This window comes from Paroedura picta, chromosome 5, assembly GCF_049243985.1.
Source record: "Paroedura picta isolate Pp20150507F chromosome 5, Ppicta_v3.0, whole genome shotgun sequence".
In the NCBI taxonomy this organism is placed as follows: Eukaryota; Metazoa; Chordata; class Lepidosauria; order Squamata; family Gekkonidae; genus Paroedura; species Paroedura picta.
This window is the reverse complement of record NC_135373.1, coordinates 114,147,121-114,171,354: the sequence shown is the minus strand read 5'-3', so window position 1 is coordinate 114,171,354 and position 24,234 is coordinate 114,147,121. Positions and strand designations below refer to the sequence as shown.

At 44.3% G+C, this 24,234-nt stretch overlaps 1 protein-coding gene across 7 annotated transcripts in view; it reads left to right on the top strand.

Moving 5' to 3' along the window:
• The window catches only part of DCP1B (decapping mRNA 1B), a 46,871-nt gene extending 40,138 nt beyond the window's left edge, over window positions 1-6,733 (top strand). For 3 of the 7 annotated variants that reach the window (XM_077340088.1, XM_077340083.1, XM_077340085.1), the window contains exons 8-9: window positions 4,393-4,641; window positions 5,311-6,731. In XM_077340088.1, the coding sequence (XP_077196203.1) occupies window positions 4,393-4,641; window positions 5,311-5,391 (330 nt within the window). In that variant the 3' untranslated portion in view covers window positions 5,392-6,731. Of the gene's footprint in view, window positions 1-4,389; window positions 4,642-5,310 lie in introns of all 7 variants that reach the window. The other 4 variants (XR_013231422.1, XM_077340084.1, XM_077340089.1 and 1 more) reach the window with 4 other exon arrangements.
• The last annotated feature ends 17,501 nt before the right edge of the window (window positions 6,734-24,234 follow it).

Here is a 24,234-nt window from a genome sequence, read left to right as displayed (position 1 = left end):
AGAAGAAGAAGAGTTGTTCTTATATGCCGCTTCTCTCTACCCGAAGGAGTCTCAAAGCGCCTTACAGTCGCCTTCCTTTTCCTCTCCCCACAACAGACACCCTGTGAGGTGGGTGAGGCTGAGAGAGCCCTGATATTACTGAAGAAGAAGAGGAGTTGATTCTTATAGGCTGCTTTTCTCTACCCGAAGGAGGCTCAAAGCAGCTTACATTCGCCTTCCCCTTCCCCACAGCAGACACCCTGTGGGGTGGGTGAGGCTGAGAGAGCCCTGATATTCCTGCTCAGTTAGAACAGTTTTATCAGTGCTGTGGCGAGCCCAAGGTCACCCAGCTGGCTGCATGTGGGGGAATGCAGAATCGAACCCGGCATGCCAGATTACAAGTCCGCACTCCTAACCACTACACCCAACTAACCCTAACCCTTATACATAGCACTCACTTGTTATTCCTTGCCCATCATTTCCTTCTGTAAACATGTTTCGTGGAAGACCCGAAGAGCGAATACACTATAATTAAGATGTCCGGGACACCGAGTAGATGTTCTCTTCCACCGCTGATTAATAGCATCAAATGTCCTTTGAAATATGGCTCTGTAATTCAGAATGAATTTCTTGAACTAATACAAATTAGTGTTCAACCAGTATGAAAGCTAGGCTGCATGCGTTCCATGAGTCAGAATATAATAACACAGTTCAGTTTCCAGATATTTCTCTCATCTTTTAAAAAGTGGGGACGGGCCATTTCTAGCCTATAAGACTCGGGAGATTTAGTTGTTTGTTTTTTAAATTGATAGGCCCTGCCAACTCACAACAGATAACAACAGATGTAAAATACAGTGTCGAAAATCACAATGATAACATTCAGTAACAAAACCAACACAAACACCACCACCCCACAACATTTCTCCTGATAAGATGATAATCATTGGAGCGTTCGGAGGATGGGCTCAAGATCTTCAACCAAATCCCTGGTGGAAGAGCTCCATCTTGCAGGCCCTGCGGAACTGCGCTAGTTATGTCAGGGCCCTTCACTCCTCTGGGAGCTCATTCCACCAGGCAGGGACCAGGGCCCAGGGATCACCAACCTATTACAATTCAAAGAGCGAAGAAGGGTGTCTGCGGGTGCCATGACACCTCTTCATATTTGTTGTTGTTGTTAGGTGCGAAGTCGTGTCCAGCCCATCACAACCCCATGGACAATGATCCTCCAGGCCTTCCTGTCCTCTACCATTCCTCGGAGTCCATTTAAGTTTGCACCTACTGCTTCAGTGACTCCATCCAGCCACCTCATTCTCTGTCGTCCCCTTCTTCTTTTGCCCTCGATCGTGCCCAGCATTAGGCTCTTCTCCAGGGAGTCCTTCCTTCTCATGAGGTGGCCAAAGTATTTGAGTTTCTCTTCATATTTAGAAGTGGGCAAATGAGAACAAGCTGCAATTCAGTAAGAAGTGCAGAGTTCTACATCTGGTTTGCGAAAATGAGAAGCCTGCATACTGGATGGGAGGTATACTTCTGGGGAGCAGAGTGTATGGATGTGATCTTGGTGGTAATTGTGGACTGTGAGCTAATTATGAGCAGACAGTGTGATGCAGCAGTAAACAAGGCAAATGCAGTCTTGGGCTGTATCGACAGAGGCATCACATCAAAATCACAAGTACACAGCATTGGTCAGCCTACCCCTGGACTCCTGTGTGCAGTTCTGAAGGTCTCACTTCCAAAAGGACATGGAATAAAATTGAGAGGGTGCAGGGAGGAACAATGAGGATGACCTGGGGTCTGGGGACCAAACCCTTTGAGAGAAAGCTGAGGGGCTTGGGAATGTTCAGCCTGGAGAGGAGGAGGTTGAGGGGGAACATGATTGCTTTCTTGAAACATTTGAAAGGTTGTCCCTTGGAGGGGGCAGGAAAAAGTTCCTGTTGGCAGCAGGGGATAGAACCTGCAGTAATAGGTTTAAACCATGTGTCGAATGGTACTGTCTAGACCAGGGGTAGTCAAACTGCGGCCCTCCAGATGTCCATGGACTACAATTCCCAGGAGCCCCTGCCAGCATTCGCTGGCAGGGGCTCCTGGGAATTGTAGTCCATGAACATCTGGAGGGCTGCAGTTTGACTACCCCTGGTCTAGATATTAGGGGGGAAATTTCGCAATCAGAGTTCAGCAGTAAATCAGCTTTCTAAGGGCAGCTACTTATCCTGCATGCTTTAGGCTGATCCCGCATTGAGCAGGGGAATGGACTAGATGGCTTTCGTGGCACCTTCCAAATCTCTAGTTCTATAATTCTATATCCTCGCAAGTGTGTGGACCTGTCTGCTGACATCACTTCTCATAGAGTTGGTTGGGGATGAGACTCGAGCGCCTTGCCTAGTTTGTTTCTCTTCTGTTGGCTCCCAAAATACCCTGCCCCCCAAGAGACAAGGGGAGACAAGTCTCAGCTTGGTGCAGGGCCTATAGCAGGGGTAGTCAAACTGCGGCCCTCCAGATGTCCATGGACTACAATTCCCAGGAGCCCTTGCCAGCATTTGCCAGCGAATGCTGGCAAGGGCTCTTGGGAATTGTAGTCCACGGACATCTGGAGGGCCGCAGTTTGACTACCCCTGGCCTATAGGTTTTTGTAGCACTGGTTACCCAAAGGAAACAGGTTGACATTAGCAGGAGGGAGTGCACACTGCCCTGCCTAAGAAGATCATGGCTGCAGCTGGGTTCGTGGCACAAGAAGAGCTTTTCACACTTGGCCAATTTCCTCCAGTCCAAACTTGCCAACACTACCCACAGTTGGCCTCTTTGTTCCGATCGATATGCAAAGTCCCGCCTTGTGGCTTGGATCCTGTGCTTTGGCTCATCCTGCAGCCCGATCTCAACACCGCAGTGATGGGAGAAGCCGCAACCGGCAGCATTTCCATGTCGGGGCTTCAGCTGCAACCCTGTTTTTGGCACGCAGGACTGCCGTCATCACATCCCGTTAAGCCCTCTGAAAACATTCTGTTTTCTCCAGGCTTCTCAAATTCGGTGTCTTGCTTTAAAAACAACACAAAAAAAAAGCCCCAGCTCCTAAAATGAATTCTCAGTTTTAACAGGCTTGCTTTGTGGCCAGTGCTAAACTGAGGAGGAAGCAATACCTCTTATGCTGAATTGGGGGAAGTTCCATGACTCACATTAAACATGAGGCTGCCACCCAAAATGGCAATTTAGCTCCGTCCTGTTGTTGGAGTTACTTGGTGCTCTTCTAGGATTGGCAGCCTCTAGCTAGCACATGGACAACTCTTGTTATCACAGTGGATTTCCAGATGACCATAATCAGTTCCCCTGGATTCAAGGGCCGCTTTGGAGGGTGTATCAACAGAGGCATCACATCAAAATCACAAAACATTCAAGTCCTGCTATATACCGCATTGGTCAGACTGCACCTGGAGCACCGTGTCCTTCAAAAAGGACGTCGACAAAATGGGGAGGGTGCAGAGGAGAGGAGCAAGGATGATCCATGGCCTGGGGAACAAGCCCTGTGAGGAAAGGCTGAGGGGCTTGGGAATGTTCAGACTGGAGAAGAGGAGGTTGAGAGGGGACATGATTGCTCTCTTTAAGTGTTTGAAAGGTTGGCACTTGGAGGAGGGCAGGATGCTGTTTCCATTGGCTGCAGAGGAGAGGACACGCAGTAATGGGTTTAAACTGCACGTAGAACGGTGCCAGCTAGATATCAGGAAAATAATTTTAACAGAGTAGTTTGGCAGTGGCATCAACCACCTAAGGAGGTGGTGATCTCCTCCTCACTGGTAGTCTTTAAGCAGTGGCTGGACAGATATTTATCATGGTTGCTTTTGGTTTAGCATTGGAACTGTCCTTGCTCCCTTCAAGACCATGATAGCCTTTTCTGAGTGTCATGTCCAAGCAGAAAGGACGCCATGATTCCAGAGCTTCCCTGCTGTAAGGATTGGTGCCTGCCTTGTGTGAATGAGCTTGGTTTTCTGTCTGGGCTGCTTTCCACTCTGTGGGTTGGATCCAGGCTAAATTGTTCCGTGGGAGTTCCTCCTATTGCAGCCAACAGATCTCCATGAAATGCTGCTTCGGGGAGTTCAGGGACCCTGTGGAATGACCAGGGGGTTCTGCAACAAGAAGGGGAAATTGGCAGAAACTGGGTCGAATCCCGTCTTTATCTAATCCTGAAGTCAATCTAGATCAGGGATGGCTGAACTAGCTCTCCAGATGCCCACGCACTACAATTACCATGAGCCCCTGCCCATTGGCCATGCTGGCAGGGGTGCAGGGTGTCCATGGGTATCTGGAGAGCCACAGTTCGACCGCCCCTGATCTAGAGCAATCTAGGAATTCTTTGCATATGTTTGTGGATCCGATTACTGTGAGTGGTAAACTAAAAGCAGCGCATGTCGCCTTGTGTGCAAGCAGGTCATCTCACCCCAGCGCATCCCTGCTACGGTGACTCCATCACTACTGATGTCCCCGATGGTGTTTACTCAGTCAGCCCCGGCACCGCCGAAGCCAAGCGAAAGTGGATGGCTGCCCATTGGGAACCAAGAATCAGTTTCTACTTCGACTAACCTTCTCTTGCCTATGCAGAATCCGGAGCCATCTGTTGCAAGCAACTCTCCTCTGACAAGGCTACAGCTGCAGGAAACATTGCTACATCTGATCCAGGTAAAGGGATCCCTAACATTTCTCTTCTGCCCGTGTCCTGTCTCATCTCGTGATGTCTGGACAGGGAGAGCCAGTGTGGTGTAGGGATTGGCATGTTGGCCAAAGATCTAGACGATCACACCATCTGCCTGATCTATTGTTTGTTTATTTGCTTCGTTTAGATCCCACTTTTCTCCCCAGGGAGGACCCAGAGCCCACCCATCCACCCATCCATCCATCCATCCATCCACCCACCCACCCACCCACCCATCCATCTTATATCCTGCCCTCCCCGAAGGCTCAGGGCGGTTCACATAAAACAGAAACAATACAAATAACTTAGATTAACAATAACGAAGTGATAACAACAAGCAACATAGAACAATAGAATAATATGGGAAACATTAAATTAACTCATACTGATAACCCAGTGGGTTGGGCAGAATTGTAGTGGGAGGGATGCTCAGGGGGAAGGGCCCATGGGAAGTGGTGGCTCAGGTTGACCTCAACCAAATGCCTGATGAAGGAGCTCCTTTTTGCAGGCCCTGCAGAATTGTTCAAGTTCTGTCAGAGCCCTGACCTCCTCTGGGAGCTCGTTCCACCTGGTTGAGGTCAAGTGAGCTTCCCTGGGGCTTCCAACACTCTTCTCCATTTTACCCTGACGATTTTGGGCCTTTTGTTTTGTTTCAGAATGACGACAACTTCCTGAACATCATCTACGATGCCTACCTTGGCGGCGTGAGAAAAGCCGCTCTGAAAAAGCCCATGTGAAACATAACATTCTAATTTTCAACGTTTTATGATGTTTGGCGCTTGCCTTTAAGGGGGGGGGAAAAAACCAGTCAAGCAGAATGAGTGGTCTTTGGCTCTCTGCATACCTTTCAATGACACTCATTGGCAAGAACAAGCTGTACTAAGAAAATGAGTAGGTGGGAGCTGATTGTGCCTTCCGGGTGGTAGGGAAAAGGCTGTCACCGTGAAAAGACAAGTATGAGTGAAATACTTACAGTTTTGTTTCCTTACCTAGGCCGACTTTTAGAAAGACCGGCACTTTCCATTCAGGACTCTCATCTTGGGCTTTGACACTTACGGAGTATTAATTGCCCGGCTATTTTTCCTGAGATCTTCTGTGACCCGAGGTGGCAAGAACGCTGTTATTTGCACAGCACGATTTTACAGGGAATGGTACTAATTGATGACCAGCAGATGGCAGTCTAGGACTGTTGTTTAGATCATGGAGCTTTTCTGAAAACTCCGCTGGGAGATGGAGGAATATGAAATGGCAGAATTGCCCCCCTGACCTAGCCTCTTCATCCCATTAGAACACCATCTCTGTTTGCATCCAAAAGCTGTCTGATCAGAGATGGGACCAGTGCAGAAGCAAACGAGTAACCATGTGTGCATTCACATCAGCTGTGTCTTAGGGGGAAATATCATTTGCCACTGGAGACCGGCTTCTCATGTCTTTCCAAGTTGATGCTGCAGCTGAAAAAGGTGACATGGGAAGGATTGACCCAGATTCTGGTGCTGGGAAAGACTCAGTACACCTTCCCCAGAAGAAAGGATGTGTAAAGTTTTTTCCTCTCCACAGTGTTTTGTGGAAGCGCACTTGCCATTCAGAAACACAGGGAAGAGAGGCAGCCAATCATATGCAGTGGCATTCCAGTCAGTATCCTTAGGATCACTTTGACCTCTGCAAGACACGCCCCTCGTTACCTGCCAACTATGGCAACAGTCCTCTTTCAAACTCTTTTTAAAACAGAAACGCAAGTTCCTTTTATAAGCATATATTTTTCTATTTTGTGACCGGTATGTTCATAGAATCCAGCAAATGATAAAGTTATAACTCTCGGAAATTAATGCTTTTATTTCTAGCTGCTGTCGCCTTCTGATGTAGACGTAGGCTGGTACCAGGCCGTGGTGCTCAGTGTGCTTCTAGGGGACGTAGTTTTTAACATTCTGTTAAAAGTAGCAAGAAGAAAAAAAATAGTTTTCATTTTCAACGTGCTGTTCCTTGAGCAGATGGATGATGGTTTTAACAATCTGTTTGTAAAAAAAAAATTAAAATTAAAATGGATTATACAGACTGCTTTGGATTTATGGTATTGCTACAGGGATGAAGAATGAGCCTCTTGTGGCGCAGAGTGGTAAGGCAGCCGTCTGAAAGCTTTGCCCATAAGGCTGGGAGTTCGATCCCAGCAGCCGGCTCAAGGTTGACTCAGCCTTCCATCCTTCCGAGGTCGGTAAAATGAGTACCCAGCTTGCTGCTGGGGGGTAAAATGGTAATGACTGGGGAAGGCACTGGCAAACCACCCCGTATTGAGTCTGCCATGAAAACGCTAGAGGGCGTCACCCCAAGGGTCAGACATGACTCGGTGCTTGCACAGGGGATACCTTTACCTTACAGGGATGAAGGATTCAAGACTTGGAAATATGCTTTTTTTGGAATTTATGGCTTTTAAGGTCTGGATTTGACTTGCCACAAACACGTTTACGATTGGACCTTAGAGGGAGGTATTTCTGAAAAACATACGTATGATATTATCAGAGAACAGTGAGAAAATAGGGCTTAAAGGGGACTATAAGTAGTTGTTGAAACTCCTTTCAACCTTTCTGCTCAGAGCAAATAAATAGACCATTATTGAGACTGTAGATAAAATAGAAAGGAAACAGAGCGCAAGGCCCTGCAAGGGGCATAGGGTGATATATATTATATATAAAAAAATGTTGGAGAGGTGGTAGAAATGTAGGATCCTTTATTCATGTGTGGTGGGAATGTCCAATAATAATGGAATTTTGGCAAAACGCTTTTATAAGAATCATAGAGTTGGAAGGGATCTCCACAGGCCCTTTCTTGCATACCCGAGGAAATGCCGGTTGCCAATTTGGGATCAGGGGGCGAATTTCTTCCAGGCCAAGGATTCTGGGGGTTTTTGGTGGGAGGGGGGCATAATCTGGGCATGGAATTGGGGTTATTGTGGGAAGGCAGGTAGTTGTGAATTTCCTGCATTCTGCAGGAGGTTGGACTAGATGGCCTTGGAGATTCCTCCACACTCTGATTCTATTATTGGGCATTCCCACCACATGAATAAAGGATCTAACATTTCCACAACCCCACCAACACTTTTTTTCAGTAAAATTATAAAAAAAATTATAAAAATTATAAAACACTCAGTTCAACTAGTTCTCCTAAATTTATTTTTGAACAGAAATGTTCAATGTAAGCTTAAAATATTGGTAAACTTTTAAATAATAGCAGCCAGAATGATCATTGCCAAAAATTGGAAAACCGCAGAAAATACCTCATTGGATAATTGGTATTTATTGGCAAATAAAATGAGGCAATTTGTGATTTTGGAAAGGTTAACCAAAAATATTAAGGTATTTCAAGGGGGAAAAAAGAATGAGGATATCAATAGAGTTTGGCTCAATTTGGTAAATTACAGGATTTTTCAGAAATTCAAGTAAAATGACAATGTTGATAACATGTAAGATAACAAGCAATGGATTTGAATGGTAAGAAATGACATCTTCATAGGATTGGAATGATTAACGTTTCAGAATATTTGTATTCTTTTCAGTATTTCTTATGTTTTTGCTGTATTGTCAAATACATTTTAAAATAAAATAAAACGAAGAGTTGGTTCTTATATGCTGCTTTTCTCTGTCAGAAGGAGTCTCAAAGCGGCTTACAATTGCCTTCCCTGTAGGGTAGGTGTGGCTGAGAGAGCCATGATATTACTGAAGAAGAGTTGGTTCCTATATGCCGCTTTTCTGTATCTAAAGGAGTCTCAAAGTAGCTTACAATCACCTTCCCTTTCCTCTCCTCCCAACAAACGCCCGGTGAGGTGGGTGAGGCTGAGGGAGCCCTGATATTATTGCTCTGTCAGAACAGCTTTATCAGTGCTGTGACGAGCCCAAGGTCACCCAGCTGGCTGCATGTGGGGGAGCAGAGAAACAAACCCAACTCGCCAGATTAGAAGTCGGCACTCCTAACCACCACACCAAGCTGGATCAAAGTACAGTACTCTTGGATCAAAGTACAGTACAAGGCAGTCCTAATATTAATACTTGGCAATTTATAATCACATGAGAAAACAACAACTTGGAATCTTGTGCGATATTTATTTTAGATTTGTCAAACAGTATTATCTGACTGTTTTGTCACGACATATTATTTGTCTCTGGGGGATTGTGGCTGCTCGGCACCCCACTAGAAGAAAAAAGGAATATTCTCTTCTAAAAATATCATTCGGGTTGCTGATTTTCTCTGCATAGCTGCTCTGGTGCTGGGGATGATAGCTGTCAAACGCTGCAAGCACAACATTGGGGGAGAACCAAAGGCAGACTGGCTGGTGGGTGAAAGGAGAGACCACCTGGTAAACATTTAACAAATTATGTGTGTGTCTGTCCCTCTTCATAATTCATTAAGGGGTAAGTGGGCAGAGAAAGGGGTGGAGCCAATCTGGGTGAAGGGCCAGTCGGAAGGCGCAAAGCGCCTTTCAATTGGCTCATTACCTGACTGGCTGGAGTTGGCGGGGAGCAGGCAGGGGGGTCCCCGGGGAATGCGGGGGCTGCCGCTGCGGGAACCCCTTCAAAGCCCTCTCTTACAAGTAGGCTTTGAAGCCTAGTGTGTGTATATATATACACGTGTGTGTGTATAATGAATTAACTCCGACTATCTCTTTCAGGTGACAGTGGAATTTGGGAAGGGATAGTTTCCAATAGGCTGCTTCCAAGTTAGAAAATAGCAGCTTTGAAGCTGCTGCAGCCCATAAGACATTTAAAAAAACACACGGTAGGGCAGGTGGGAGACGGTTCTTTGGGAGACGGTTCTTTGGGAGACGTACCAGGTCTGGTACAAAGATTGCTCACTGCAGCCACTAATCTAGAAGTGAGTCATACCAGTGAAGTCGGAAGGATCCAAATGTGTTTAGCCAAGAGAAAAGAAGATTAAATGTTGGTCTTCGTCAGACACCTTCTCTCCATCACGGTGACACACACGCATTAGGGTCACCTGGGAGCATCCTGGCTTTACCCTCTGTGTGCCAATTTCGAGCAGATGTAGGCAGCCACCTTCCCAGCAGCTTCCCCTGTGGGATGCACATCTGCTGGAGTCCCATCAAATGGCGTTTTCATTAGTGCTATGCAACTTGGTGCTCAACAACCAGAATTAAGCCATTGTGGCAACTAGGCTTTGGCTATTATTTTAATTAGATTGCATAGTAACGGAGGGTATCCAACCTGATCCCTTGAGAAGAGCCATCCTGCAAATCAAGGCAAGTAAACACTTTAAGGCATGTCACAGATGAGAAGGAGGGGAACTCAAATACTTTGACCATTTCCGCACGGTGGAGCAAAACGCGAGTGGCTTCCTGCTTGCAAACGTGGGATGGTAAACCTCACGTTTGCAGCCCTCCTCACTGGAGATGTGTTTTCCCTCTGCCCTGTTGCGGTTTTTTGCCTTCTGACAAGACTGTATGGGAAAGCAGAACAAATGCCTCCCTCCGCTCTTTGGCTTGTCAATCACAGCAAGCCACCAATCACAGCAGTTCTCTCATCGTCTGAAACTTTCTCCCAACCCAAAGCCCTGAAATTGTGTTAGCTCACTATTGGCAGCGCACCCAATGTTTAATGTATAATGTTTAACTTTATAATGTTTAGTGACAGTAGATGGAATTAACAGACATGGTTCACTTGTTGATGCCTGCCTCCACCTCTTTCCCCTCCCTTTATTGTCTCTCTTGTCTCAAGAATGTAAAATTTTTAATAAAAGTTTTTTTTTAAAGGCAAAGAGAAAATCAACACAGACGAAGAGAAGAGAATACAAATTTAAAAAACAAAAAACTTCCATTTTCTCTAAGGCAAATAAATGTAAAATTACAAACTTATCACTCTAAAGTAGCGATCCTCAACCTGTGGGCCGCAGACCACATGTGGTCCTTCAACTAATTGGAGGTGGGCCCCGAAGGACGCCTTCTTCCCCCCGCCGGGCCCTTTACTTCATCCCCCCCCCCCAGTCCTTTACAATACACTTCATTGTTGTGGCGTGTCTGTATCTTATTTTGAAGGGATGTTTAAACATTACCATAGTGATCAGAGAGTGCTAGGGCAGTGGTTGAGAGTAAACTACCCCCCCCACCGGGCCTCAGTAAAAGGCCCCCGGTGGTCCCCGGTGAGTGGTCCCCGGCGTTGAGTGTTCCCCGGTGATAAAAAGGTTGGGGACCACTGCTCTAAAGCATAAATTTCCCCCCCTATTTTCTAATTCTTCCCCCCCTCCCAGTCATAAAATCTACAAATTAACAGTTCTGTTTCAGGCAAAAAGTCTTCCAATCAACCAGAAATGTAGACATTGATGTTTCACCTCTGCCAATTCCTTCATCTTCACCAGCCATTCCTCTATTGTGGGTGATATCGTACCTCTCCATTTCTGAGCATATAATACTCTCACTGCCTTGTCTCCAAAAAATGTAGATGGTTAAGTACCTCAGTCCTGTTACATCTTACTCTGTAATGTGCCAGCCATGTTGATGTGCCGTATAAATAAATAAAATGCAACTTGCCTGTTTCTTTCATCTTCTTGTCTGCTGGTACAGATCCCCGTACAAGAGACACTAAACTGGTCTAAAAGGAAATGAAGAAAATGTGACAGATGAAAGGAGCAGATAAACTCCTAGCAGCCCTTGTTAGGTAAGAGCTCTGCACAAAGGAGAACGTCTCGGTTTCTCAAATACTTCTTGGCAAAGGATTAGTAAGATTGTAGAGAAGACACAGAATTTTATTTTTTTTTTAAAGCAATGGTAATCCTATGTTCATTTATCCAGCCGCAAGCCTTCCTACTTACTTCCAAATAATTATGTATAGGATCAGGTGGGAAATCTACAATCCTAAATATATTTATGGGGGAGTTAGTGCTACTGTCAGAGCCTCTTGTGGCGCAGAGTGGTAAGGCAGCCGTCTGAAAGCTTTGCCCATGAGGCTGGGAGTTCGATCCCAGCAGCCGGCTCAAGGTTGACTCAGCCTTCCATCCTTCCGAGGTCGGTAAAATGAGTACCCAGCTTGCTGCTGGGGGGTAAACGGTCATGACTGGGGAAGGCACTGGCAAACACCCCGTATTGAGTCTGCCATGAAAACGCTAGAGGGCGTCACCCCAAGGGTCAGACATGACTCGGTGCTTGCACAGGGAATACCTTTACCTTTACCTTTAGTGCTACTGTCAGCAGTAGGACTTCAGAGTAAGGAGGCTGATAATTGGGTAATTATACGGCTGCCTCTATGACATTCTCATAATGGCACATATTCAATCCCCAGCATCTCTGTCAAAAACCGAGTGATACAAACTGCCTTTTACCTTGTTTGGCAGGGAGTTATCATACGGCTGTGTTTGGATGCTGTGACACAGTTTACTAATGTAACAGGATTAACTTCTGCTTATATATTCCTACTGTTATGATGGTCAGTTCTTAGTCTGACGAAGAGTGCTTGCCCTCGAAAGCTCACGCCTTGAATAAATCTTAGTTGGTCTTAAAGGTGCTACTGGACTCTGATTTTATTGTGCCTTTTACCTGTGACTCTGGAGACCCACTGCCAGTCAAAGCAGACAATAGTGATCTTGATAGACCCATGAATTACTCACTGTAAGTTAAATGCTAATCTCTTGTCTCCAGATAGATTTGTGGCCAGGCAGACTCCAGAGTACTGCTGGAGATTGCAGGAAACCAGCTGATACTCAGAGCCGTCTCTCTCCCTGCATCTTCACAACAGGGCCTGCAAAACGGAGCTCTTCCGCCAGGTCTATAGTTGAGGCTGGGGTAGCGAGCGCAGTTAGGCAGCAGTTAACCCTTCTTATCTTGGCCCCTCTTTCCGCCCCTCCAGGGCGGGGGGGTTGGGGAGTTTTGAAGTGTTACCGCCATGTTGTTTTAGCTCTGTTACGATTTTGTTTTCCGCTTTTAACGGGGCTTTATTGGGGGTTTTATTGGACATTTTGTAACCGGCCACAAGCTGGTTTTGGGAGTGGTGGGAAATTAATAACAACAACAATAACAGCAGCAATAATAACAATAAAACATTGCAAACTGTTGCAGAGATGCCAGGAAATAATTTCTCATGCTCATGCCCTAGTGCAGGGGTAGCCAAACTGTGGCTCTCCAGATGTTCATGGGCCACAATTCCAATGAGCCCCTGCCAGCACCATGCTGGGACTCACATATCTGAAGGAGAGCCTGTTGCCCTCCAGGGCTTTATGGGGTTTCTCGAAGCCTAAAGAATGTTTCAGGGGTTTCTCAACAGTTAGAAAGTTGAGAAAGGCTCCACTAACCCCTGTACTATGCTGGCTGTCTTGGATTGCAGTGGCCTTTTGATACAAATAAATTGCAACAGTAATAATAATCTTCTATAATGATGGCATCTGATCTATTTGGGCCTTTTGTGCAGGGTTGTTGTGAGCTCCCTGTAAAAAGCTTGGGGCATTAATGGCGCAAATAATATTATGGCCCTGTGACATGCCCATGCACCAGGATGTTCCAAACCTTTAGAACAAGGGTAGTCAAACTGCGGCCCTCCAGATGTCCATGGACTACAATTCCCATGAACCCCTGCCAACTGGCAGGGGTTCATGGGAATTGTAGTCCATGGACATCTGGAGGGCCGCAGTTTGACTACCCCAGCTCTTGAAGATAATTTCTAACAAATCGGATATTTAATGACTTTTGCTTCTTCCTCTGGCCAGATTATGCTCCACATTTCTCCCTATGCATGCTATCAATTTGTTGTGACTTCTGTCCAGGTATCTATCTGTCATTGCCTTTGGTGCCACTGATGTATTCCACGGGGCGTTTCTTTTATTCATAACCCATTATGGCGATTTGCATTTTTTAAATTTTGTGATACCTTGTTATAAAAGTGCTTTCCCCTCCCTCTTTTTGTTACGGCCATTGGCTGCAAGACACAAATCTGAATTTACGTACAGAGGGAGATGAATAGAAGTTGCGTAAATTATGCAGGCGAGGACTCTCTGCAGGATAGGGACTGTCTTGTTTCTCAGCCATCCTCACATTTCTCCTTGATTTGTTTTCCATTCTGTATGGGATGCGGGCTTTGAAAGGCAAACAGAGAAGATCAGCATCCGACGCTTTTCGTGACTCTCCAGAGCTGCAGTGTTCCATCAAGATTATTTGTGCACAAGCTGAAATGGTGCCAGCATTTCCCCCCCTGTCTGCTTTAGCATCTTGGCTCTTCTTCAGATATAAAGTAGCTTAGAAGCTGTCAGAATGTAATATCCATTCAGTAAAGCGCACCAGGGGAGACAGGTAATGTTTTCTGTCCTCGTGGATTTTCAGACTTCGCAAGCAGAGTGGTTCCTAATTTTCGGTCCATGTCAGGAGAGAGAAAGGCTCCTTGCAGACCATACCAATTAATCACAGTATTGCCCAAATGAGCTGAGCTAAAAGCCATCAGTCTGGCGCAGAACTGCTGTTCCGGAGATTCCTGTGCTCTTAGGCATTTATATGCACATCTGAATTAGCGTGAAGGGTTCCCCAAGGTCACAAACGCTAGGGCTCTGTCTAAAACTTTAGAAGAATTCATGTTAACTTTACTCTTCAGTGTCGTCGTTGCTAAAGAAAAAGCAGGCCGTTGAACAATGCAAAGGAATATTGTTTTGGACAGAAGCAGGAATCGCTCCCAGAATGGAATCATGGCAGTTTGTTGAGTTTAGATTCACGGTGAATAGATGTATAGCTTGGGGGGTAGGAAACAAATGTACTTGTTTCATTTCTGACATGTGGCTGGAACCGTCAGTGTGGTACGTTAGGGATCGCATCCTGCAAAATGCCCGACCGAATCAGTCAAGTCGAGCAACTCCATTTTAACTAAGCTGTAGAAAAAAGGCAACTGCCAGCTTAATTGTTTATTTTTATGGTATTTCTGCCAGCTTCTTCTCTTCAAGACATGACTGTTCTTTTACAAATGTGTCTCCAAAGAGATGTCATGTTTTTACAAAAGACACTCCCTAGGAAGATGGCTGCATACTTTCTTGTAAACCAATTCAGAGCTCAGGTTAGCAAGGGGTACCCAGCACATTGTTTAGGGTAGACAGGGTGGTCTCAAGCTTTTAATCATTCCCCCCCTCCCTTCCAGACCCAAAGGAGTCTCAAAATCTCAGTTGCCTACCCTTTTTCTCCCTACAACATTACACCTTGTGAACTAGGAAGTATTGAGAGAGCTCTGAAAACTGTGACTAGCTGAAGGTCACCCAGCTGGCTACATGTGGAGAAGCAGTGTCAAACTTGGTTTTCCAGATTAGAGGCCACTGCTCTTAACCATTACATCTAGTGGAGGTTCACCAGCAGGGTCAGAACTCCAGAAGCCACCCCCCTGTTGCCCCCCAACCACCAAGAATCCTCAACACTGCTGCCCCAGACATAATGATTCATCTATACCTTGTGGCTAATAACCACTGATGTACCTCTGCTTAGATACTGGTTTAAACACTGGCTTGGACTTACAAGTCTTCCTCTCTTGCATTCACACCTGCCCCAAGAGAAAGATTAATGTTTTTCTGGCAGTTGTTATGATGAGGGGATAGTAATAATGGCCAGCTTGGGCTTTTGTTGGGGATATGCACCAGATATTTCAAAATCCAAAGTCAATCCTCTCTAATACTGTTAACTAATTTAATACAAGCAAAAAGATCTCAAAAAATCTTTGGAAATGGCTACTAACTCTCTCACTTCACCATCTGCTTTTCATCACTGCATGACGTAAAGGAAGAGAAGCAAGAGGAGCTATGAGGGGAGAGAGAATGACTAGTGGATAACGCACCTGATATGGACATTTTCCAACTAAAGGATTAGCACATTTTCCTACCAACAAGGACCCAGGGCAATTGGTTTACAACATTTCCACTTTTTACCAATCTTTGCCGTGTATCCACTGGATTGGGGAGATCCATTTTGCTTTGCTATTAGGTTCTCTGCTCTGAAATGGCTTTTGTTAGCCTGCAGGCAGGCATTACTAGAGGAAGAATAAAGGCAGAGGCTAGCAACAATATATTCCTAAGTTCCCCCATGATAGGCTATGAACATGCAAGGGAAGAAGACATAGAGAATGTTTTGCTTTTTCTCCCAGAAAGGCCATTTAGGCTGTTGTAGAACAGTAATGGGACAGATGCAAATGGATCGCCAACTGTCTGGAGCAAAAAAAATGTTCTGCCACTTTAATGGAAATAGGATGTTATCTGCTTTCCTTGGAAAACTTCAATTGTCTTTTTCCAGAGATTAAAGGGACAGGACATTTGAGAATCCTAGATACAAATGTCTCCTCTCACACACAAAAGGCTAGGCCAAACCAGAAGAGATGCACGACATTTGCGATGAGGACAGATCAGAAATTTGTCAGTTTTACACTGGCTATCAATAAGACTTACGTTTTAGAGATTGCTTTGACGTCTTTAATTTCATGGAAAAGCAACTGTGATTTTTTACAGGTTCTTCTTTCTATCTCACCCCTTCCCCACAAGCTGGCAGCTGTAGTTGGATAAAAAACAAGCAACCTTCTATTCATATTTAAAGAAGCATGTTGTTTGCTTGTTTTGAGGTCAGGAACAAAAATTGTAGCATGTAGGGCACACCCCTTTCCACACCTTGCTTGATCTCTTTTAGCGTCTTTCTCAGCTCGGCTAACTTTTGCTATCAAAGTATGACAGTGATCATAATGTTTGAAGTGTCAGAGATCAGTGAGGTAAGGCATGAAAGGGTTTAATATCCACCTGACCTTCAAATTTCTTTTTGGCTTAAAAATACTCTCCAATCCAGCTCAAAAGTTCCAGGGAGAATTCACACTCAGTTCATTATGCTCTGTCCTTAACACTTAATAGCATGTAAAATGAAAATAAATTCCCCAATCTGTCTGAAATGTATTAAGAAAACAAATCCTCATTAATTTAATTTATTTATTTGGATTTTTATACCGCCCATTCTTTACAGCTCTGGGCGGTTTGCATGGAAATTATGGAATTTTACATGGAACATTATAATAATTTAATCTATAACATACAGTTTCAATACATCATAACAACCAAGGTAACAATTTATAACACAACATAAATAATTACAGAAAATTTCACCCTGATTGGGAGGGGGGGGGATTACCTCCCCCTCTGCCCAAATTACAAATGGAAGTATGTTTCCCATTGAAAACAGTAGAAATAAATAGAAAAACAATCCAGACAGGTATAAAAACTGGTGGGAAAGAAAACAAATAACAATTAAGACCTAAAAATGTATAAAAACAAACTACGCACCTCTCTACTTTTAACACAATGAATCCACATTATTCTATTTCTAAAGTGAGCCAATGATTTCCTGCAGCATGGCAGATCCTTTATTCTAATCCTAAAACATACGAATATACACAGTATCTTATATCATTGATCCCACTGATTTAGCATTATCTACTCTGGTAGAAGCTCTTTAGGAGTACACATAGAGAAAGGTCTTCCTCAAACACCTTCTACTTAAAATCAACTGGAGATGTCCAGGAGTGAATCCCGGACTTTCTATATACTAAGCATGGACTCTACCAGTAGGCAAAGGCCTCTTCCAAGAACCAAAAGCCCAGAATGAGAAAATCTATTTGAACATGTTCCTCCAAAGATGCATGTCAAGCATATTAGAAAGCAAGCTGAGTCTGTACTGTATGAAAGCTGGCAGGTGACTTATTAATGAGGGTCTTGGCTGAAGACAGGAACTGTAAGCAGAGGTCAAGAGGAAAAGTTGCTGACATGTTCTTTCCGGCTTACTTGTTTTGTTCCCAGTCAACAGCCTTTAGCAAGAAACCAACCTCACTCCTGATAAATGGCAACATACATCCACTACGTTATCTAGCCACATGGCTGGGTAATCTGAGGTTCTATAATCATAACCTAATGTGGACCTCAAGTTGTTGCCTCACTCTGTTCCACAAAAGATTTTCAGTCAAGTGCCCATTGATGAGCAATCTGACCAATCAATACAGTGCATAAAATAGCAGCAGCACAGGCACAGTAAACAACTTCAGCGGGGGAAGATTGTGGCCACAATTTCAGTATAACAAATGCACCAGGGGTAATTCAAAGTAAGACAAAAGCAGTGAAAAGGGTTTCAACTGCTAGCACTTTAAAATCTAGATGTCAGAGGAACTGCTATGAGCAGAGCACTACCACAAAAAAGAAAAGTTGTTTTTTATACCTCGTTTTTCACTACCCGAAGGAGTCTCAAAGCAGCTTAAAATCGCCTTCCCTTCCTCTCCTCACAACAGGCACACTGTGAGGTAGATGGGGCTGAGAGAGCCCTGACATTACTGCTTTGTAAGAACTGAACTATTAGGGCTGTGATGAGCTCAAGGTCACCCAGCTGGGGAAGACCAAACCTGGCTCTCCAGATTTCCACTTAACCACTTCACCATGCTGGTTGGCGGCCATCTTACAGAAGGTGGAGGAGAACCTCAGCTGTTGATCATTAATTAGATCAGACCACAGATGTGACAGTTTAACTGAAACCAGTTAAAGTACTAATTAGAGAGAGGGAGAGAGTCAAACACATCAAAAGGATATGGAGAAGAAATGTTGATAGATTGGCCATTTCTTTGTCCAACTCTTCATGCTCTTTCCTTAGAACTTGTGACTAATTTTTATCTTTGAATGTTCATGGTTTTAAAGAACACGCAAATGTAGGAAGAGCTTGCAGCATCAGACCAGCTACTTCACAGGGTGTCTGTTGTAGGGAGAGGAAAGGGAAGGCAAGCCGCTTTGAGGCTCCTTCGGGAAGAGAAAAAGTGGCATATAAGAATGAACTCTTCTTCTTCTTCTGTCTTCTCACACTTGTGTTTAGAAGTCTACTGCCTCTGTAGATGGAGACTCCCTTCTGTCATTTTGGCTAAAATCATAGATTCCCCAACATGTCCTAGAGAGGAATTGTAATGTGACAGCCACGGAGTTGCCTGTAACATGACTGCAATATGCATAACAAGTTCTCTGAAATCCCAGCTTCCATTTTTAAAGTTACCGGAAAAGTAAGTGGAAACAATACTCAATCATCAATTTAAAAAAAAACCCAAAAACTGGAAATGCCCTCATGGTGTGGAGCAAGAGTGAAGAATGGCTGCAGTTGGGAATCATGGCCCCATGGCTGGACTGGTGGCTTCTGGAGCAGCAGGGGAACTGCATGCCCCTGTGTGGAAAACACCCCTGCCTTCCAAGATTCTTCTTTGTTCATGTCTTAATTTATGATAAGCTCAGCTCTGGCTGTTGTAGGACAAGCTAGCAGTAATTGGGCTGTATTCTTCAGAGTTCAATGTCTGTTGTCCCAAATGAGTGCACAAATTACCATTAGGGGTCTAACTTTTAGGATTACAGTGCTAAAGAAAGAACTTCCTGGGTTACAGTGTAATAGAAAAAAAACAAGATGAAAAATGATATTAATATGATTTCCCACTTCATGGGAATGGCAGCCAGATTCTTAAACACTGTAAAATCTTTAAGTGTGCTAATGTGGTCAGCAGAATTCCTATTATATACGTACTGTCATATATTTTGCATAAACCTTTGTGCAAATCAGTTCTCACTGAAATAAGAAAAGGGCTGCATCAAGTCCAACAAAGAAAATGGAAAAAAACAAAACAATTGGGGCTTGTAGGGCAAGAATCTTCAATGTTTGTGAAACCTCCCATACTCATTTTATGTATTTTAATTTTATATAGCTATGTATTGGATATTTGTTTCATTTTTAAATTAGTACAGTGATATCCTTCTGAAGAAATGGGAAATGTGTTAGAGTTATTAAATATTCTTGCCCTCCAAGCACCTATTTCCTTCCACATTTTCTTTGTTGGACTTGGTGCAGCCCACCCCCCTCATGGGGGTCACCCTGAGTCAGCATGACTTGCTGTCCTCCCCCCCCCCCCCATGAATAAATGTAGTTTCCAGCTATTTCTATCTTCTCGCAACGTAACCAAATTATGATAGCCTCAGTTTAGTCATTCTAGGGGGAGTTCAGGCTTGATTTGATTTAGAACTCACTTATTTTTGGTGGGCCACAGTATCTATAAAACTTGCCTTCAACACCAGATTTCAAATGAACTCACAATTATAGTAACTTAAAAAGTCATAGTAACATAGGGAAAAAAGCCAAAACAGACGTTTCTTCCCATTTGCTCCCATTCTTTAAATGGACACTCGTGTCCCAAATGAAAAGTGTTTCTTGGGAAACTTCTTTGGTGGGGGTGAAACAATGCTCCAGGTGAGATAGCGCATCTTGGTGTAGTGGTTAGGAGTGCGGACTTCTAATCTGGCATGCCGGGTTCGATTCTGCGCTCCCCCACATGCAACCAGATGGGTAAACTTGGGCTTGCCATGGCGCTGATAAAACTGTTCTGACTGAGCAGTAAATTAGGGCTCTCTCAGCTTCACCTACCCCACAGGGTGTCTGTTGTGGGGAGAGGAAAGGGAAGGTGATTGTAAGCCGCTTTGAGCCTCCTTCAGAGAAAAGCGGCATATAAGAACCAACTCTTCTTCTTCATCTTCTGGCTAAATTCTTGCCATGGCCCCCATAGTTCAGGATGGAGAATCATCTGCTTTGTTTTGACCCTACCTTGGTCAACATCACCCTTGTATCCCCTCTTCAGAGGTCTGCTTTGCGTTACCACTTCCGTGGAACAAACATTAATCTCCTTCTCTCTCTTTTTCAAATGCCTTCTCCTTCAGCTATCGAATTCCTTTTTAGTTATGTTGACATGAAGAGGAAGAGATTAGGTTTAGCCCTTTGCACGGCTGTTAGATAAGGAAAGCAAATCATTCCCCTGGTGGGGGTGGGGGTATTTTTTAGCAGGCCGCAAAGCTGCCATTTACCCAACTTAAAAAAAATTAAACATCTGCTTTCACCATTTTTTTTGTATTTTATTTTAATCTAGTCAATGATGGGAAAATGCTTTTCTGCTCTCTGTATTTTGTAAGCTCTGTGCTCATGGCATCTGTCTCCTCCCCCTCTCCGGTTTTCTGCTCTAGGCTTCCTGCCACTGTGGTTCAGAATAACAAAGGATATTTAGTGTTTAGAATGCCAGTTTTATCTTGGAGTCCTTAGGCAAGCCTAAATTTAGATGTGAATAGTGTTTTTTTAGGGTGACCGGGAAGCACCTGCCCATGGGCATTCATTAGGTTGGACTCCATGAGGCATGTTCCATAAACATGAGTAAAATTACTCTATTTATTACAAAACAGTAAAACAGTAAAAAGAAAGTTGGGGGGAGGAGAGCTTGAAATGAATCCTGAAGGAAATTGTAGGTTACTAATTATATAGTCAGGAAAGCTTGCTCCACAACAGTTACACATGATTTAACTTTAGAGTTGCTGATCTCTAAGTAGCACCTGAAGAGCTCTTAAAAATACAGTTGGCATCCAGATGACCAAGATTAGCTCTTCTGAAGGAATTGAAGAAGAGTTGGTTCTTATATGCTGCTTTTCTCTCCCCGAAGGAGTCTCAAAATTCGCCTTCCCTTTCCTCTCTCCACAACAGACACCCTGTGAGAGAGGTGAAGCTGAGAGAGCCCTGATATTACTGAAGAAGAAGAGTTGGTTCTTATATGCCACTTTTCTCTACTCTCTATTTTCATATCCTGGGAGTGGGGAGGTTGCTACTGACTCTAAGGCCGAAACTTCAGTCCAAAAGAGCAGTTCTAAGAGCACTCCAAGTAAGCATAAACATGAGTTCAGTTGATAAACAGAGCCTAGGGATAAAACTTTGGCCTTGTGAGAGACTCTTAAAAAGTGTGTGTCTAATTATCTTACTTGTAACAGGATTATTTTTTTTTTAAGCCTGAATCAATTCTGCTGGGAATTTTGAAAACACTGGCCATTGTTGATGATGGTGAGGAGTCTGAGAAACTAAACCTACATTGATTAACTGGGAAGGTGGTGTGAGGGAGAAAGAATGGCTGGATTGGGAAGCGTGGCAGATAAAATTACTTTCGGTTAGCCCTGAGGTGATTTGGGAAACAAAATGGATTGACTGTGCCACTTCTTAATTGATAGGGAACCAAAAGGTTTTCTCTTCAGAAGACACAATCTTCACTTTCCATTTTTTTCCCCTCACCTCACTGCTTACCCCCATTTCTTTTATCCATTCTATTTCTACTTCTTATGTTAGAAGAAGAAGAAGAGTTGGTTCTTATATGTCGCTTTTCCCTATCCAAAGAAGGCTCAAAGCGGCTTACAATCGCCTTCCCATTCCTCTCCCCACAACAGACACCCTGTGGGGTGGGTGAGACTGAGAGAGCCCTGATATTCCTGCTCAGTCAGAACAGTTTTATCAGTGCCGTGGCGAGTCCAAAGTCCCCCAAGCTGGCTGCATGTGGGGGAGCGCAGAATCGAACCCGGCATGCCAGATTAGAAGTCCGCACTCCTAACCACTACACCAAACGGGGAAGAAATTGGGGCCAGGGATTATGTTACCTTGTGAAATTTACCTGTATCTGCCTGGAGTAAGAACAACTTCTTGGTCAATGGAGAAGGGCAGTAAAACATTCTGAATCATACTTAGGTTTGATTCAGAGACAGTTCCTCTGAGAGGAAAACTTTGATTAGAAACCGCTGTCACGGCACCCCCATGCCTCTTCAAGACACAATGACATGCTAATATATGTTTGGCCCTGTACAGAATTCCTTTTCACGGCTACCTGCCTTCAATTGGGTTTTTGCTTTATTTCTAAGATACCCAGAAAGAGGCTGATAATTGTAGAGTTACCTCTACATGCCCACATTGAATTAAGCATACTCTATGTCCTTTTCTATTACCTCCCTCCCTATTTCCTGTCGTTTTTTTTCCTATGCTGCGTGGAGTCTTCCATTCCTCTCATGTCTGAATGTCATTAACGTGCCTTTACCCATCTCTCTCACAAAAGACTGATGAGGAACTTAAACAAGAGGGATTTCACACTGATGACTGTGTTCCCTCCCGTGTTGCTTCCTGCAAACTCAGCCTCCTGCTGCGTCCCATTACTCTTCCATTCAGCCTTTCAGACAGCCTTTAAAGTACAAAGCAGGGCTCCTGTGCGGGTCATTTGTTAAAATTAATTTTTTTTCCTTTGGACTGTAAATGGGCCAGCCTGAGTAGAAAAAACGAGCAAAATGGATCCCATCTTTTGTGCAGCTGGAAAAATAACAGTTTGTCTTGGAGCCACAGAAAGGTGGCCACATTTATCTGTTGCATTGGGAATGATCTAGGGCCCCTTTGGTGTGTTAAGACCAACTGGTTTTGAAAGCTGCTTGGAAACACACAGGTGTTTTTGGAGGGACATTTGGACTTTCTCTTTGCAATGGGATGACTCTCCATTGTTCTGCTTCTCAGGATGCAAGTGCTGTAATCTAACACAGACAATGATTCAGCAATAGTGAAGCATCTACAAGGGGGTGGCAGGTTACAGTGGATAAGCGATAGGGTTGGGAGTGTCCTGCATAGTGCAGGGGGTTGGACTAGATGACCCAGGAGGTCCCTTCCAACTCTATGATTCTAAATTCCATCTCAACATCCGGAAGAAGTTCCTGACACTTAGAGCGGTTTCTCAGTGGAACAGGCTTCTTCGGGAGGTTGTGGGTACTCTGTCTTTGGAAATTATAAACAAGAGGCTGGATAACCATCTGACGGAGAGGCTGATTCTGTGAAGGTTCAAGGTAGTGGCAGGTTACAGTGGATGAGTGATGAAAGGGTTGTGAGTGTCCTGCATAGTGCAGGGAGTTGGACTGGATGACCCATGAGGTCCCTTCCAACTCTATGATTCTGTACACCAAAATGCTGGCATAGACCAAAATATAGGCAAATGAAAAGCAGTGGTATTTTGCACTTCCTTTCCTCTATAAGTCTTCCTTGGTGGTCTCTCACCCAAGCACTGGCCCTGTTTAGCTTTCAAGATCTGCCGCATTCAGGTTATACCATGCAGCCTTCCCAACAGGCCTTTACAGTAGAACAAAGCTAACAATACAACAAAATTTGAATCCAATGGCATCTTTAAGCCCAACCAAGGCATGAGCTTTCGTGTGCATGCATGCATGCTATTGTGCATGCACACGAAAATTTGTGCCTTTAATAAACCTTGGTTGATCTTAAAGGTGCCATTGGACTCAAATTTTGTTGAGCTTCTTGAGACCAACACTACTGTCCACTTGAACAAAGCTAGCAACAGTGAACATCACATGAAACAGCCGGTAAGTGTCTATAAAAGCACAGTGATCAGTTTCTTCTCCCAGAATGTACATTTTCTTCTTTGACTCTCTGGAATTTCATCAGTCCAATGGACCACTGGATACTCCTAAGGAGAGGGAGAGAGGCCAAAGTCACGGAAATAAATTCATTTGGGAATGGGAATATGGGAGCTTTTTGAAGACCAATTGTTGCTCCGGGATGACTGAAGGTCAGGTTGCTTTTAAAACGTTTTTTGAAGTTGAGATGCTGTGTCCCCTTAAATAGGTTTGGGGTTGGTTAGTTCCAAGTTCTGATTGGACAGCCTGATGCCTGTCTTCAGAAATCAGAGTAATCCTGGCTGATTTTATCCCACTCCAGTTCCCTAAATCGGCTGCTGTTGCTTCTC